Below are 17,293 nucleotides of genomic sequence, written 5' to 3' on the forward strand. Positions count from 1 at the left end.
CATAACCTCGATCGGTAACATCGTCAATGACACCATGCCTCAAAAACTGAAAAAAGTCTCAGAGAAGCCAAAAAATCCTTGGTTTAATGAGGTACTGAACGAGGACAGGCGAAAACTGAGAATGGCCGAAAGGAAATGGAGACAACATCCCTCCTCCCCCGAGTTGAAAGCCCTCAGAAAAACCAGAAAACAATATAACAAAAAGATAATCAACTCCAAAAAAGAATTCATACGGGCTGAACTGGATAATGCCATAAACAGACCACGAAAACTCTTCGAGATCCTAAAACAACAGTCAAATAAACTAGCCTTACGAGGCCAGAATTCAAATGAAGATGGCCTGTATTACCCACAAAGCGGTTCACTACAACATGCCTAGATATCTAGCCAAGAAAATTAAACTATCGGGAGGTAACAGACCAACTAGAAGCGCTAAAGAGTTGCTATTGCGGCCGGCCTTCTTCCGTAAGAAAAAGACCTACGATCGAGCATCCTCCGGAGCCGCACCCAGAGTCTGGAATTCACTCCCCCCAAACATCAGGAAGATTCAAAATACTGTAACATTCAAACGGGAACTAAAGAGCCACATGATGAGTAAATACCCTACGTAGAGAAAGCTACAGACCATTGGTATGAACATTTACGCCAAAAGAGGATGTACTCATCATGAATAATTTGAATATCAATATCTGACAAATGACTGATTCCCGTTCAAGCCTCGGCTGCACACTGTACTGCTACCTCATATATTTGTGAACTTATATACTGTATCTCACAGTCTAAACTATATAACCTCTACCTCACTTTATTATCTTTATGATCATTATTACAAGCTAAACCTACTCAACTCTTAATTGCTAATTATATATGTAATTGTATTGATAATGTTATGTAACCCTACCTCAACGAGCTTGAAGATATGACTATGACACAAGTTGAGACTAATGCACCTCTCAATGCCTTTTATCTAATCACCCTTATATCATACCGCCTATACCTCATATCTGTTTTGTTGTTATAATTGGTATGATGAGGTCAATCTGTAATCTTTTTATGTTAAGCGCTCTGATACCCACGGGTCTTGTTCGCGCTATACAAAACACTATAAATAAAAAATAAATAAATAAATAAATAAACCGACGGTAGTAGAAGCAAGGCCCATTCACCGACTCGGAGTTGTCTCAGTTTTGTTCCCCTGTCGTAATACCTTCTCTGCTTGGGTCGTTGTTGTTCTAGGTTCGTGTGTGCCAGACATCTCAATTTTCCCAGCTTGGAGCGTAAGTGTAGAGTGTACTCCAGGAGGGATTTCTGTTCTTGGGCTTCTTGCGTCTCCCATGTCTCCTTGGTGATTTCCAACAGAGACCGCGGGACCTTTCCGTAGAGGAGTTCAAACGATGAACATCCCAGGCTGCTCTGTTTCTGAGCCCTGAGCACATATAACGCTAGGGGGAGCAGGCGATCCCAAGCCTGGCCTTACGTGGCTAACATCTTTTTAAGGGTTAGTTTCAGGGTCTTGTTGTACCTCTCAACCAGACCGTCGGTTTGGGGGTGATAGACGGACGTCTTCAAGTGATGAATGTTCAGTGTTTTACAGACTTCCTTCATCATACGGGAGGTAAAAGGAGTTCCTTGGTCAGTCAAGACCTCTTTGGGAAACCCAACACGAGTGAACAATTCAACGAACTTCTCTGCTACGTTTGCGGTGGTGGGTGCTCTTAGGGGAAATGCCTCTATGAATCTTGTCGCGTAATCGACAATGACGAGACCGTACTGGTGTCCTTTACAGGTCTTAGGCAAGGGTCCGATTAAATCCATACCCACTCTCTCAAAGGGGGTACCGACAATAGGCATCGGTTGGAGAGGAGCAGCTGGGGGTCTATGTGTGTTCTTGCGCTGGCAGATTTCACATTTCTTACAATAGTCCTGCACATCTTTGTAAACGCCAGGCCAATAGAAATGACGCAGGATGCTCTCCGTCGTTTTCTCCTTACCGGCGTGACCAGCCGTTAGGTGGGCATGTGCGAAGAAAAGTACCTGCTCTCGGAAGGTTACGGGGACTAAAAGTTGGGGGTTTTGTTCTTTGTCGGCCTCCCTATACAGGAGGTCGTTTCGTATAATGAACCTGGGAAACGATGCGGTAGATGCATCTTGGGCCGCATGAGCGGCTTCCCATGCGTTGTAGAGGGTTCTGTCCTCAGCTTGAGTGAATCGAAAACTGCGATCTAACAACCACGGGTCCGGGGTGATGTAAGCGGCCTTGGGACCCTCTACAGCCAGGGGACGGTCAAACACTGTTTCTCGGAACAGGGCAAAGAACCCAGGATTATCCACCCCCCAGAATCATGTCCTCAGGAAGGGAGTCCACTACTCCTACCGTCACTACACAGGGGGGTTTGTCTGTGGGCCAGATAGTCAGTTCAGCTATCGGATAGGGCTTGACGTCTCCGTGTACACAACGGACATGTACTATTGAATCAGGGACGTACTGACAAGGGAGGACAAGGCGTTTCTGGACTACAGACTGTCTGCAGCCGGAATCCAGAAGAGCTTTCACCATATGTTCATTTATCCTCATACTCACGTAAAACGAGGATCCAGTTTCTGCGGAGTATAGAATGGTTTTAGGCAGATGGCCGATCTCCATGGGTTCTTCTGGTGGGCGCTTTCGGGGACACAAACGGGCTATGTGACCCCATTCGCCGCATTCGAAGCATTGTGGCCCACAGGACATTGGTGATTCCATCCTCATCGGTCTGGGTCTTACGGGTTCCATTGGCGGCTTTGTCTTTTTCTCAGTTTTGAACGGTGGCTGTTTCTTGGGGTATTTCTCCGGTTCCCACCCGCGGGGTTGAGCCCTCGCATAATCGGCAGCCATCTGGATAGCTTGTTCCACGGTGAGACCGGAGTGTTGTCTCAACCATCGCTGAGACCCATAAGGAAGTGCATCCATGAACTGCTCTAGATATATCTTGGCAAGGATGTCTTCTTTTGTACAGGCCTCGGGTTTCAACCACTTGTCGGGCATCATTTTCAGTTGGAAGAAAAGGGTCTTTGGGTTCTCCCCAGGGGTCCCTTTCTCCTTCCTAAAACAGACTCTATATGCTTCCGGGTCCAAGCCCAAATGATCCAGAATCATGTTTTTAATCAGCGTATATGGGGGGTTGCCTATAGGGTTGGCCACCTGGTATGCAAATTGCGCCTCGCCGGTCAACAATGGGGCCAGAAAGAACGGCCACTTCTCCTCCGGCCATCCTAACGCCCTGGCGGCCCTTTCGAAGTTCATGAGGAAGGCATCTGGGTCTTCCCCGTGCACGTATTTCTGTAGTGCGATCCCTGAGGGGTTGGGGATATGCAGCCTGCTCTCCACTGCTACTGTGCTTGGAGGTGTCACCATGTTTTTCTGTAGACTGTCCAACTGGGCGGAAATAGTGTTTGTAAATAGGTCGCGGTCGGCTTGTGCCGTAGTGGTCTGTCGTTCCACCGCCCATTCTAGTTTCTCCTGTCCATTTACCAGGTGTTGGATGAGGGCGTCCATCTCGGTTGTACAGATGGACTGTGATGGAGATCCCACTTCTGACACCAGTTGTACGGGATCGGTCACAGGAGGGGGGGAGAGAGCGACTCTGACACTGAGAGAAGTGATTTCAAAGAGGGTTTTATTTTCAGGTACGCTTTTCTCCGTCTACTGGACAGTCTTATACGAGCAAATTCGTCGGGCTCCGTCCTGACGCCCTTGGGGAAGATGGGGAGTTCCAGGGTGCTTCTACCACGCTGTAGATGAGAGCCCTCCAGACCGGGTGTCCTGAGGTGGTCGTCGGGGCCGAGGTCCTCAACTCAGGTCGTGCGTGCAAACCAAAAGAAAAGAAAGAAAGCAAGGAGTCACTCTGACGTTCCTCTCAGGACGTTGTTAGGGACCGGGTAAGTGTGGGACACCAAGTGAGTTAAGTGCACTCTACTCGTTGAGCCAGTGCCTTTAGTGCTCGTGAGGGTAAGGGAGTAAGAGACTGTACACTAATTTTACACTACTCGTTAGGTAGATGACTACGAGCTACCCAGCCCGCCACCTTGCCCCGTACCTTTGTAAGCCACGCTCCTCCCGCGGGAGCGTGGCGGGGCGAAGCACCCAACCGTTGGCCTCCTGGCTTGTCGTCCTCCGCTGGGCTCCTCCACGGCTCCTCCTCGCCGCACTCCGATTCTGCTCTCGCTTTCTCGCTCCTCACGCCTTCTCCTCCTCGGGAAACACCGTCCCTCGTCTTCCGGGGTCCTCCTCCTTTTGGCTCTCTGACGTCCCAGGGGGGCGGAGTCTCATCATCCACGACGGTGATGTTAAAGGGGCCGTGTTCTTTCTCATCTCCGGCTCTCCACCATTCCATAGAGTCTGCACGGGACCACTCCTCCTGGCCGGGTGAGTTCGGCTGTTCATCAGAAATAGAAAGGGGGGTCAATGGGACAGCCGACCACCAGTCACTGCTATCGTGTCCCTCCCGGGGGCCGGCAGGGTGGCGTCCCGCCCCGTCACACCCGTAAACACTGGATTTGTTCATCTGCAACCTCTGGTTCCGGCCAGACACCATGGATACGGCCCACTCTGCACCCGCCGTCCATGGCCCGAGCACGATCCGAACACGAGATCCGGCGACCTCTGATCTGCCTCAAGCCTCCAGATGACGCCTGCAGCCTAAATCCGGAAGGTCCCCCCAACCGCTACCAAGAGCTGGTAAGAAGATCTGACCCCAAAAGTACCAAATACTTACCTCAAAACCAATAACACTATTTTCCTCCATAGGATAACATTGACTGTTTTTCTTGGAAAACTTTCTAGGTGTAGAGTTTGAAAACCTAAAGAAATTCTTTAAAATTGTACTATTTAACCAAAACGATTTTACTTAACTATGTATAGGAAATGTCCCAGAGTAGTATCCAGGTACACTACTCTGAGTAAGAAAAGTAATCTAAAAAGTTACTTACCTGTAATTTTACTGAAAAAATTACAGGTCTATTCAAGTCTATGTACTGTATTTACAAAGTATTGAATTTCTCTGCAACCATCCTGTAAGTCAAAACAAAGTGCATATACAATTTTAATTCAAACTGTTTACAAACTGCATTACTACTGTGAAGTATTTATTGTTTACCTGTGCCAGGCTTGCATGGTTCTAGAAAAGAAAATAATTAAACTAATATTTTCATACAAAAACAATTGGTCTGAAGTTCAGTCTTTGAGTGTGCGAATTTATTTACTGAGTGTGTACAACAAATGCTTAACACTGTCCTCTGATACTGCCTTACTGCTCGACCACACGACCACAAATTGAGAGTGAGGTACTATATAACTTTACCCCTGCCTACCTTTGGAGCTCCACTCGACTCTGTGCACACTGTACCTCACTTTGGTATAGTATATACCGAGCCAGCTTCTTAACACGAACGGCTTACAATGATTTATTGCATTGGCGAAGAATGAACTACAGTGATTTACTTACCTTTAAAAATTTATATCTTTGATTTTCTTGAATAGATTTTTGGGGTTCTATGTTAAGATGAAAATGTACTCATTTTTAGGGCTCGCCTGCTGTGCGCATGCGCATAGCTGGCGAAGCTATATAGGGGCTTAAACAGCGTTTACCCAAGCACGATTCCACTGGCGATTTCTTGAAGTGCATGTGCTTTTTAGGTCATTGCGCAAGCGCAAGCCCTAAAAAGCGCGTGCACAATGCCACCAGCCGCCTGCCTGCCTGCCTCGCATTACCACATCAAAGGCAGCTTCTCAGCGTGCGCTCATCCCCTAATTATTCACGGCCGGCCGGCCGTACTTTCAGTTTCACGGCTGCCGGCCGTGTCTCCTTTTATGCTAACTCCCTCTGTACCTCTCCTTGCATCCTCCTCTTTACTTCGATTCCTGCCGTTTTCTCTCTTCTCCGGCTGTTTGCTTTGCTTCCTTGTTTTAAATTGGTGTCAGATTTTATTCTGTAGTGTTTCCTACTTATTGACTGTTTTGATACTTCTAAATGTTTTGCACATGTTCCTTCGATTAAGCCAGCTGCTCTGGGCCACAGTTACCAAGGACAGAGCTAAGGGTTTATCTACCTGTATCTGATACATATTGCACTATTATTATGTGGTGAAGTCTCACCATATAAAAATCCCCTTTCCTATAAATTTCACAACAGCTTTTTGATGTATTGTCGTTTCTGATGGAAACATCTGCCAGTGGATTCCTCACCTTGTGAATATCCCCCTGCTTCAGCAACGTTCGGAAACTTCTTTTTTAGCACTCCGGCGTGGACGACGTCATAGGAACACTGCATCGCGTGCGACTCCGACTGACGTCACTGACTCCTTATTAGGCCTACGTCGGCGTGATGACTTCTTATTAGGCCTACGTCGGCGTGATGACATCAGTTCCCTTTTTTCCGCGTCGTCGATGCTAACGGTTTCGAGAGATCATCTGTAGCTTGAGAGATACTTTGTGACTTTTCGTTGTTAGTGTTTCTTGTTTCTCAAAATCGGCATGTCTTCGAAAAAAAACGGGTTTAAGCCCTGTGGGGAATGCGGTAAGATGATGTCGATAACGGCCCCGCACGAGGACTGCGTATGGTGTTTGAGCTCGGACCACGACGTCCAGGGTTGTTGTTTTGTAAGAAAATGAATCCTAAAGCACTTCGTGAGAGGGAAGCAAAGCTTCTTGTTGCCAAGATAAGGAACAAGAAGGACAGGAAGAGTTCGAGGTCTCGGACTCGACGGTCGAGGTCTCGTTCGAGGTCGCACTGGAGGTCATCTTCGGGTCATGCTTCTAAGTCATCTAAAAAGAAGCACAAGAAGAGAAGACACGAGTCTCGACGTCATTCTGGAAAGGGCACGGACTCGAGACCGAAGTCGCAGGTGAAGTCGCTTCACAAGGATGTGGTGTCTCAGACTCCAGAAGTACAAGACTCCGAGTGTGAGGCTTTACCTGCGGATTCTCCGGTTCATTCACCAAATCCAGTGTCAAATCCCTCTCTGGCTTCATCTCATTCTCCAGTCCGGGAAGATGAAGGAGAAGAAGAGGATGAATTAGAGGAGGCTCCTTTGCCAGAGGGTTCATCGACCCCGGTGCACCAGCCTGAGGTAGAGGTCGAGAAGACTCCGGTTTCTCGAGAGCAGCCTGTGAGCTCTTATCCTGCTTTTCCGGCTCCAGGTCAGGACCCTACCCAGTTTCTGAATGCAATGTATGCAGTGTATTCTAGAGCAATGTACTCCTCTGGAGCACCGGTTGGTCCCACGGGTCCATTGGCTTTCAATCTGGGTATTCCCCAGGCATATGCTCCTGCGCATTTCATGCCATTCATGCCGGCTCTGACTCCGCCTTGGCATTTTTCGGCGCCGACGAAGCCTTCGACGCCAAGTCCTTCGACGCCAATGCACTCGACGCCGATGTCGAAACCGAACCGACATTGTGAGCAACGATCTGGCCCTCCGGCTTCGATTTCGACGTCTGAGTCGGTTCAGGATCCGGCGACGTCATTCCTGAAGGAGAGGTCGAGGCGTGAAGCCCAGAGACTTCTGGAGGAGCAGAAGTACCGTGATGCAGAAATGGAAGAGGGTGAGCTACAAGATTCGGAGGATCTTTTCGACGATCTAAGGGAGGCTAGTGGTCTTGAGCTGTCTCCTGATTGGGAATTGGCCTCTGTTTCTGACAACCCTTCTAAGGATGTGACTCCTTATCACGTTGTTATAAGGCGGCAGATTTGTTGAACATAACTCTTCCTACTGCAGAGTTCAAATCGAACATTCTGACGGAGGTTCTTCATTCGCCATCTTCTGTTGTGGAGCCCATGCTCCCATTCAATGATGCTTTGGTGGAGCCAATATCAGAAGTGTGGAAAAGACCACTTACATCACCTGCTGTTTCAAGGGTTGTTGCGAGAAGGTATAGGGTGGGTCCTGGTGACCCGGACTTTTTGTATTCGCACCCTTTACCAGAGAGCCTGGTTGTGCAGGCTGCCTGCTCGAAAAGATCTGCGGGTGCTTTTCCTCAGGTTCCTGGGGATAAAGAGTCGAAGAAGCAGGACCAGGCCGCAAAAAAAGTCTTATCCTCTGCTAGTATGGCACTCAAATCAACAAATGCTACTTGTCTCATGGGGCGCTATATCCATGCTTTGATGGATTCGGTCAAACAGCTGGTTCCAAAGATTCCTGAGGTGGATAGGAAAGACTTTCAAGAAGTGATTTCTGACCCTCAAGCTGCTGCACAGCAGGTCATTCAGAGTGGGTTGGACACTGCTGACTCAGTGGCAAGAGTGATGGGATATTCAGTAGCCACAAGAAGAGCAGCATGGCTGAAGTCCTCCGAATTCTCTGCGGATGTCCAGGCTGCCTTGATGGATTTGCCCTTTGAAGGGTCAGGTTTATTTGGAAAGAAGGCTGATGCAGCATTGGAAAGGTTCAAGGACAGCAGAGCGACAGCAAGATCTTTGGGCCTACAGTCCAGGGGTACTGTGGGAAGAAAGTTCAGAGGGTTTGGCAGGTCTTCCTTTCGGACCTATAAACAGCCACAACAGCAGCACCAGCAGCAAAATACACTGTACAAGTCGTACAGGGGCAGGCAAAGAGCACGTCCTAGAGGTCGTCAAGCTTCCTCCTCCTCTTCCGCTTCCCAACCCCCTACCTCCACAGCAAAGCAGCCTTATATCCGCCATTCCGGATCATGTGGGTCCAGTGGGGGGGGGCGGCTTACCCATTTTCTGCGAGATTGGGAATTGATTACATCGGATCTTTGGGTTCTCAATCTCGTGTAGAATGGGTATGCTCTTCCCTTTTCCTTGCCAAGGATTTTGTGCGGAGGACCACCTGCTGCTCCTTCAGGAAGAAGTCCTGGCTCTGTTCAGAAAGGGTGCGATAGAGGTGGTTCCGGAGCAGGAGAGGGGTCATGGATGCTACTCCCGGTATTTCCTGATCCCCAAGAAGGATGGCAGACTTCGTTCAATCCTGGATCTCAGGATCTTGAACCTTACCTGAAGCAGGAATAGCTCAAGATGCTCACCCTTGTGCAGGTTCTTCAAGCGCTGCTGGAAGAAGACTGGATGGTGTCGATCGACTTGCAGGATGCGTATGTTCACCTTCCCATTCTGAAGTCGCACAGGAAGTATCTCCGTTTTACGATGGCATCACAACACTACCAGTTTGCGGTCCTTCCTTTTGGTCTAACTACTGCGCCTCGAGTCTTTACCAAGGTGATGGCTGTGGTGGCTGCACATCTCAAAAGGTCAGGGATTCCAGTATTCCGTTATCTGGACGATTGGCTGATCAAAGCAGAATCTCCGGAGAAAGTGCTCCCTCATCTGCAAGTCACAACTCAGTTGTTGTATAGTTTGGGTTTTTCGATAAATGTCCCCAAATCTCACCTGGTGCCCTCCCAGCGCAACCTGTTCATTGGCGCGGTACTGGACACAACTGTATGTCGGGCATTCCCTCCTCCTCAACGGATTCTCGACATACAGGAAATGATTCCTTTATTTCACAATGGAGCGGTCATTCCAGTCTTGAAGGTACTTCGTCTGCTCGGTCTGATGGCTTTCTGCATTTTGTTGGTCAACCATGCACGCTGGCGTATGAGGGCACTCTAGTGGTGCCTCCACAGGCAGTGGTATCAACACAACGGAGATCTCAGGGAGTCTATCAGGATCTCCAGAGAAACTGCAGCGGATCTGTCTTGGTGGAGTGTGGAGGGCAATCTATCTCAAGGAAAGCCCTTCCAACTTCGTCCTTCGGTGGCCACAGTGATAACGGATGCATCCTCTCTAGGGTGGGGTGCTCATCTGGGGGACCTAGAGATCAAGGGTCTTTGGTCTCCAGAGGAAAGGTTGCTTCACATCAACCTTCTGGAATTGCGGGCGATACGTTTGGCACTCAAGGCCTTCCTCCCTTCTCTTCGTGGTCGGTCGGTTCAGATCCTGACAGACAACACCACCGCGATGTGGTACATCACCAAACAGGGAGGAGTGCGGTCGCAGTGTCTCTGCAGAGAGGCTCTGCGTCTCTGGTCCTGGGTTCAGGATCATCAGATTTGTCTGATGGCAAATCATCTGGCCGGGGTTCTGAACGTGCGTGCAGACAGTCTCAGCCGGCAGTTCTCAGCCGACCACGAGTGGAGGCTTCATCCAAAGGTACTTCCTCACGTCTTTCGGACGTGGGGAACTCCTCGGGTGGACCTGTTCGCCACTCACGAGAATGCTCACTGCCCGTCATTCTGCAGTCTCCAGTTTCCGATGCAGGGAGCCTTGGGGGACGCGTTCCAGTTGAGTTGGGACTCACAGCTCCTTTACGCGTTTCCTCCCATACCCTTGATTCCTCTGGTTCTGAGGAAGATTCGCCAAGACCGGGCCCAAGTCATATTGATCGCCCCGGATTGGCCAAGAAAGGTGTGGTACACAGATCTTCTCCACCTCTCCTCGTGCCCGCCGCTCCGTCTCCCTCTCAGGGCAGATCTCCTCTCTCAGATGGAGGGGCAGGTTCTACACCGCCACCTCCAGACCTTACACCTTCATGCCTGGAGATTGAACGGGGCAACCTGAATTCCTTTTCACTCCCACATGATGTGGTGGATGTCATTCTATCGGCCAGGCGTGATTCCACCAAGTCGATCTATTGATATAGATGGTCTAAATTTGTGTCCTGGTGTGGGGAGAAATCCATTGACGCTTTGAGGGCTCGTTTGTCTGATATACTACAATTTGCTCTTTTCCTGGCTCAGAAAGGGTTTGCTGTAGCTACAGTTAAAGGTTATTTTTCGGCTTTGCCGGCATTTCTCTGCTTGCCGTATCAGCCGCCTTTATTTAAATCTCCTGTGGTTCTAAGGTTTTTAAAGGGTCTTACGAATAAATTTCCTCCTACTCCCTTTATTGTGCGTCAATGGGACTTGAATCTTGTGCTTATATTTCTGATGGATTCTCCTTTCGGACCTTTGCACAAGTGTCCCATGAGACTTCTATCTTTTAAGACGGTCTTCCTGGTGGCAATTACCTCGGCGAGGAGGGTAAGTGAGCTTCAAGCTCTTAGTTCAAAGCCCCCGTTCTTGACCATTCATGCTGAACGAATGGTTGTTAGGACCAGGGCTGCTTTTCTGCCTAAGGTGGTAACTCCCTTCCATCTAGGACAGTCCATTACCCTACCTACCTTCTATCCTCCCCCTCACCCTTCCAAGGAGGAGGAGAGACTTCACCGCTTGGACCCGAAGAGGGCGGTGAGCTTTTATCTTGATAGGACAAGAGACTATCGAGTGGATGACCAGCTCTTTGTTGGGTTTGCTGGCTGCAGAAAAGGAAGAGCAGTGCACAAGCGCACACTTTCAAGATGGATCATACTATGTATCAAGATCTGCTACTCCCTGGCTGGTAAGGAACCTCCAGAGGGAACAAGAGCTCACTCTACTAGAGCAAAGTCTTCTACATCTGCTTTGTCTAGGGGTGTACCTGTAGAGGATATTTGTAGAGCAGTGACTTGGGCTTCCCTCCACACTTTCGCGAAGCATTACTGCTTAGATTCCGAAGTGAGGAGGGAAGGCCACTTTGCGCGTTCTCTCCTCCCGGATTTTCTGGTAAAGGAGAGTGGACACCCTCCTCCAGGAGTGGGGACTGCTGTGGGACTCTATTCACAAGGTGCGGAATCCACGGGCAGATGTATCCATCAGAAGAACAAGTTACTTACCTTCAGTAATGCTTTTTCTGGTGGATACAGTATCTGCCTGTGGATTCCTCACATGCCCACCCGCCTCCCCGTTGTCCACACTTCTATACCTGATTTATGACATGTTTTAAATGTATTTATGCATATATATATATATATATATATATATATATATATATATATATATATATATATATTATATATTAGAGAGAGTTGTTCATGCATTGTCTACACACTATGTGTGTTATTTTGGATATCATGTACTGTGTGTACTATATATGTATATATCTACTGTCATTGGTCCGTCCGGATGCCTCGAAGGCACGGAAAAAAGGGCGGAACTGATGTCATCACGCCGACGTAGGCCTAATAAGGAGTCAGTGACGTCAGGCGGAGTCACGCGCAATGCCGTGTTCCTATGACAATTTTCTAGGATTCTTACTGTCCTCTTCCCAGTGTTGGTGATTTATTATAAAGTACCATTTTGTAACCTGCCAATAGGGTGGCAATTTATTTCAGGCAAAATCTGAAGAGCACTCCTACCCCTCACCCGTCCACCAAGCGCTGAGTCCTTCTAATCTACTATTAAGTTTACTTTCTACCGTATATTCTGCCTTTCTTTTAGATGATCCATTTGCTAACACTTGGAATTCATCGTGCATTCCTGTTTCCAAGAAGCCCAGGATCCAGAAGAAGAAGAATAATGAACAAGAAAAGACAGGCAAGTCATGTACTTATTTTATTTGCTTAACAGTGGTGTGAGAGCAACATTTGCTGTTATATTGGAGATAGTTTTCTCGTTGTTAAAGCCACACAAAGTGAACTAAATAGTATTCTGAAAAAAGGGCAGAATTATGAAACTGCCATCTTTGTCAATAAATGCAAATATCAGTGCAAGGCTTTGAGCTATGCTTTGGAATTACTACGCAAGAACCAGTGGGTGGCTTTGTGAAAGCCAAAGACAAATCTATGTTGATAAGAAAATGGTGAATACAATCATTACGCCTCCAATCTGAAAAAATCTCCCTGTCCGTGGACGACTGTTGAATGTGCTGGATCTGGCGCATGCTTTACCTGCCTATTGGATGAGATGGATTTTTCAGCCTGGTTTCAGGCGTACATATAAACCTAAACCGGTCTTACCTGTTTACTTTGTGCAATCTCAGAAGATGTGTATAGGAGAAATTACACCATGAGTCCTTTAGATGGATTAGAGATATATGCTGCTTCTTGGACAACTAGCTAGATCCCTTGGATGCCTTGTTGTTTGAAGATAGCTGAACCCAAGCAATAAACTCACTGAAGTTTGTAGCAGAGTTTTGTTTGAGACTGCCTGTAGTGTAGTTCCTATTATCCCAATAGGCTCTGCGCATTGGAATAATACCTTCAATAGTATAGGCCTAGACCAGACGTTAACTAGGTCTACTACTGTCGATATTAGACTTAACGTTTTGGGTTTGCCAGCTAGCTCAGAGTTCACTAGAAACTTTCTCGAATAGGCAAGGAGGAGTTGAACCTCCCTGGATAGACAAGAAGGGATTTAGTTTCTGACAACCATAGAACATGACAACTTTGCTCTCCCCTAATCAAGAGTGTATCTCTAGAGTCGTGTGAAAACAAAAGACAACTTATTTTACTCAGTCAGTACGTGCATTCTTAGACAGTTTAAGTTAAGTTTGTTTTGCCAAGTGACTGACTAAAGAATTCTCTGCAAGGGGTTATTCAGTTCTGTACCTGGAATCTAGGATGAATGAGGGATGGTATCTCTCGTCTCTGGTCTCGATATTCCAGGCTGCCTGCGAGAGCTACCCGGAAGCGCCGGAGCTGGATTTCTCTGCAGGAGAAAAGGCAGCTTCTCGTTCTCAGCGCGTCAGGAAGGCGGGGCTGCGCCAGCGGGGTCTGCTCTGCTCTGGGCTTCGGCAAGTCTGGCTGCTCCGATCTCGTCACCACCGTGTGTGTTTGCATAGGGCAATATCGGTAATATTTATACCTTTAAGGTGCCGAGATTGACGTAAGGATGGACATAGATACGTCAATAAGGATGTCATACGACCTGGTCGTTAGCACATTCTTTTGCTGAAGTTCTTGGTGAAATCAAAACAATGGCCGCAGGGTTTTTCCCAGGTTGTCATAGGTTTGATTTGTTTTGAGAACTCCGTATGCCTTATCAGGGGCTGGAGGAATATCGCTTGTCTAATTAGATGGCAAGCGTTATGACCTAATCAGATAACACGTTCCTGTGCCGTAGTGTGGCTTAATCAGATAACGGTTCCTGCATCATGGGGGTTTTCTGCCTCATGGGATGGCTGCTAGTTAACTTGTTAACCAGAATAGGGTCAGGAATAGGGGGATCGATACAGAACCTATAGGAATACATCACACCCACTCCACGCTAACTATGGACATATTTACGAATCTATGCATAGTAAAACATACTGTAGAGTATCGTGTATACCTTACCACCCCAAAATACATAAATGCATTTTGAAATTATCTAATATACGAAAAAAGTCACATGTATTATATGCACTCAAGCTGTAGAATAATGCTAAAGTAATCACGCATTTGTATACATTATTGCTAATTGGTATATGAGAATTTACACATGAAATGGCTCTTAATACAGAAAAAAGGTTCGAGACCATTCCATCACAGAATAAAATAATTATGAACATACCAGCAGGCAGCTAATGTCTATAAACTATCTAAAATTAGAAATTTTAGTTCTCTAAGAATAGTTCTTACTTTAAGCAGAAGATAAGTGTCCCGAAAAATTCGAAAAATATTTTGGGGCTGCTGAAACAAATTGCTGTCCGTGAACTGGAGGGAAAATTGTTCATGGTATTTTGCTATTCTAGTTGAAGGCCAAATTCAGGGAACGCCGTGTACGAGCTTGCTCAAAAGTCTCTATTTCTGCTCTGGTGAGAACATCATATCATTTAGACTCTCGAAAAAGTTGTCAACAGCTTCCTGGGAGAGTTCCACTAACTCGGAAAAAGGTGTAACCATGCATTCGTGCGCATGATTGTCTCCATTGACATTTTGATTAGTATTGCTGACAGAATGTCGTACCTGATCAATGCTGCTTTCATCTTGAACTTCACTACCCCTTAATCGTAGTGGTGAAGCTTCCACGAATGCCGTCATCAGGATTGGTAGCCGTTGAGGGCAGCACAAAGCATGAGCCTTTATTGGACTCAACAATGTTTCTGCATCCATTGGCGCATCCGATTGTAGCGTCAGACAGGTGTCTAACACGCATTCTTCTCCGCATAGCAAGCACCTTAATACAGGTAAAACACATCGATGCCACATTGGTCGAAATGAAAGAAACCAAGTCATGTTCAGGTCTCTAAGCCCGGATAGTCCCAGGATTTTTGATATCCGGTCCCGGTATCCAATGGCTAGGATTGTTTCTTCCTTTGTCGCAGGTGTTTTGTCTGTGACATGGTTTGCCATAACGAAATATAAGGACTAAGAATAGGATTCCTGCAATTAGTCCTAAAATGAGGGGGAGTCCGCCAAAAATCGAATGGACGAAATCTGGAAAAAAACCCAGTATGGCTTTGAATGGTGTTAATGCCATCGAAAATACTGTCTTAAATACTTTTGAGACTCCACTGGTATCAGAAATATTTAAGATTTCATTCAGGATTTCTGCGAAATGTATGGGGGAATTAGTTGATAATAAGGAGTGAATCTCTGCAGTCGTCCTTGCGACTAGGAGATCATACGTTTCTTTTGATGACGTGAGCCTTGTCGGCGTCTGAAGAAGCACTGTTTTCATTCTGCTTAAAGTATCTATTCGAATAGAAGTAATTTTCAAGTTGGGCCATGCCCTTGCCTCCCTGTCTGGAAGGGAGCTGGGGAACAATAAGCGTCCACAGCACTTGACCTTCGCAGTCGTAGTTACGAGATAAGGAGTCCCGGGCATAAGACTACAACATCTGCGGTCCACAATTAGAACGTAACTCCCATTATAGAGTCTTTGAAAGAATGGTTCTATCTCTGTTGCAGGTGTGCCTAGCTGGTGACATGAAAGGTTATTTGAGTTCCCTTCACAGGCTCCATGCAAACTAATTCCATTACACAGAAGTGTACCGCTTAGTGACATCGCACAATTATTGCCACTAAGAAACACTTTCTGTCCTTTATTACTGACACATGCATGTGAATAGGGCAAGTTCCATGTTGTTTTAATGTACCCTTTTCCCAATTTTTCGTACATGCCAGCCTGTATATATTTTTGGCAGTATTGAAACCTGAAGGTTGATATTGGAATATTAATTATCCCATGTATTATCCATTCACTGACAGGTCGTTCTGACATTGTCACTGGTAATCTCTCGAGTTTCTCAATGCTCAGGATTGTATAATCAGCACCCTTTTGTGCCATACTGATTTGTTTATCAGTAAGGTTAAAGATATTGAATAGTGACGTGTTGATTAAACGCCAAGGCACATAGCCTGAACGCAGATTTTGTAACGTCCAGCCAAGCTGTACAATAGAACGCAATTGGGACTGACCGTGTTGTAACAACAGTAAGTCTTGCGATATTATGTCGATTGCTGAAGACACAATGCTGTCCAGAGAAAAAATTCTGGAGGACAGAGTCATTAACCCATTGTCCACTACAGAAAGTGATTTTTCCAAATTAATACGGTCAATTTCCCGTATTCTTTCTGCTGTTTCAATTTGAGTCACCTTCCAGGCCTCGTTGTAAGCTGCATATACAGAGGCTGCTATGAAACGTTTTTGACGCTGTTTGCGCGGTCCCATAATGAAATCACGCAAGTCAGCACCATCAGTAAGTAAAGTTAGGTGCTGCTTAATTTCTGCCAGTGTGGAAGTTTGTAGCCACTGAAGGCATAATTTGCCCACACTGTAGGTGGTTATTATCCCTGGGTGTTGTCTTTGGGAATATCTAGGGTCTGGCCTGGTCATTTTGAACCCCTGTGTTTTGTTCAGGAGTCTATCTTGACAGTTATTAGTATCTGTGGGCCAGATCAACCACTTTTTCCAATCAGGATGTGTTCTGTTTTGGTTTAATACATAATTTACGTCTATCTCTTCATCTGTAGAGCTATTGCTGTTCATTGTTAGTTTTGGAATAGATGGTTTATTTAAGTCTTTGATTTTGGCTAAGCCAAGACAGGTAGTTTGTTGAACAGTGTCATTTAAAAATATAATTTGTTCTGGGATCATGCAGGCTCTAAACAAAGATTCTATACCCTGTACTTGCCATTCTTTTGTACCCCAAACACTCTTTACTTCAACATTTTTGTCCCAATAATCAAAAACAAAAGTATTCATTTGTTCAAAGAATGAGTCTGAATATATCAATTTCGTGTTTGTTATCATGGTCTTTGTCCCTGTCTTATTTGACAATTTGAAATAAAATGTTTCAGCATTACTTGTGTTAAAACCTGAAAAGTATGAATATTTGTCATAAACGGTTCTTGAGCTTCCTTTTGGAGGGGTTGCACAATGTTCCCATTGATTATAATTTAAAACATTTCTAGGTTGTGCAGATCTATGTAGAAAATGGTTACCATAGTGGTTATAACAGTACATACTATCATAATTTGTCGAACCCTGCAAATAATCATGTTTGGTAAATTTAGCAGA

The 17,293-nt window shown here is 46.3% G+C and overlaps 1 protein-coding gene across 46 annotated transcripts in view; it reads left to right on the forward strand.

The window, feature by feature from the left end:
* LOC144772242 (uncharacterized) overlaps positions 1-17,293 on the forward strand; it is a 507,669-nt gene that overhangs the window by 291,904 nt on the left and 198,472 nt on the right. For all 46 annotated transcript variants that reach the window (XM_078656424.1, XM_078656425.1, XM_078656418.1 and 43 more), the window contains exon 15: positions 12,290-12,385. In XM_078656424.1, the coding sequence (XP_078512550.1) occupies positions 12,290-12,385 (96 nt within the window). The remainder of the gene's footprint in view (positions 1-12,289; positions 12,386-17,293) is intronic.

The sequence above is a fragment of the Lissotriton helveticus genome, chromosome 8 (assembly GCF_964261635.1).
Source record: "Lissotriton helveticus chromosome 8, aLisHel1.1, whole genome shotgun sequence".
Taxonomy (NCBI): domain Eukaryota; kingdom Metazoa; phylum Chordata; class Amphibia; order Caudata; family Salamandridae; genus Lissotriton; species Lissotriton helveticus.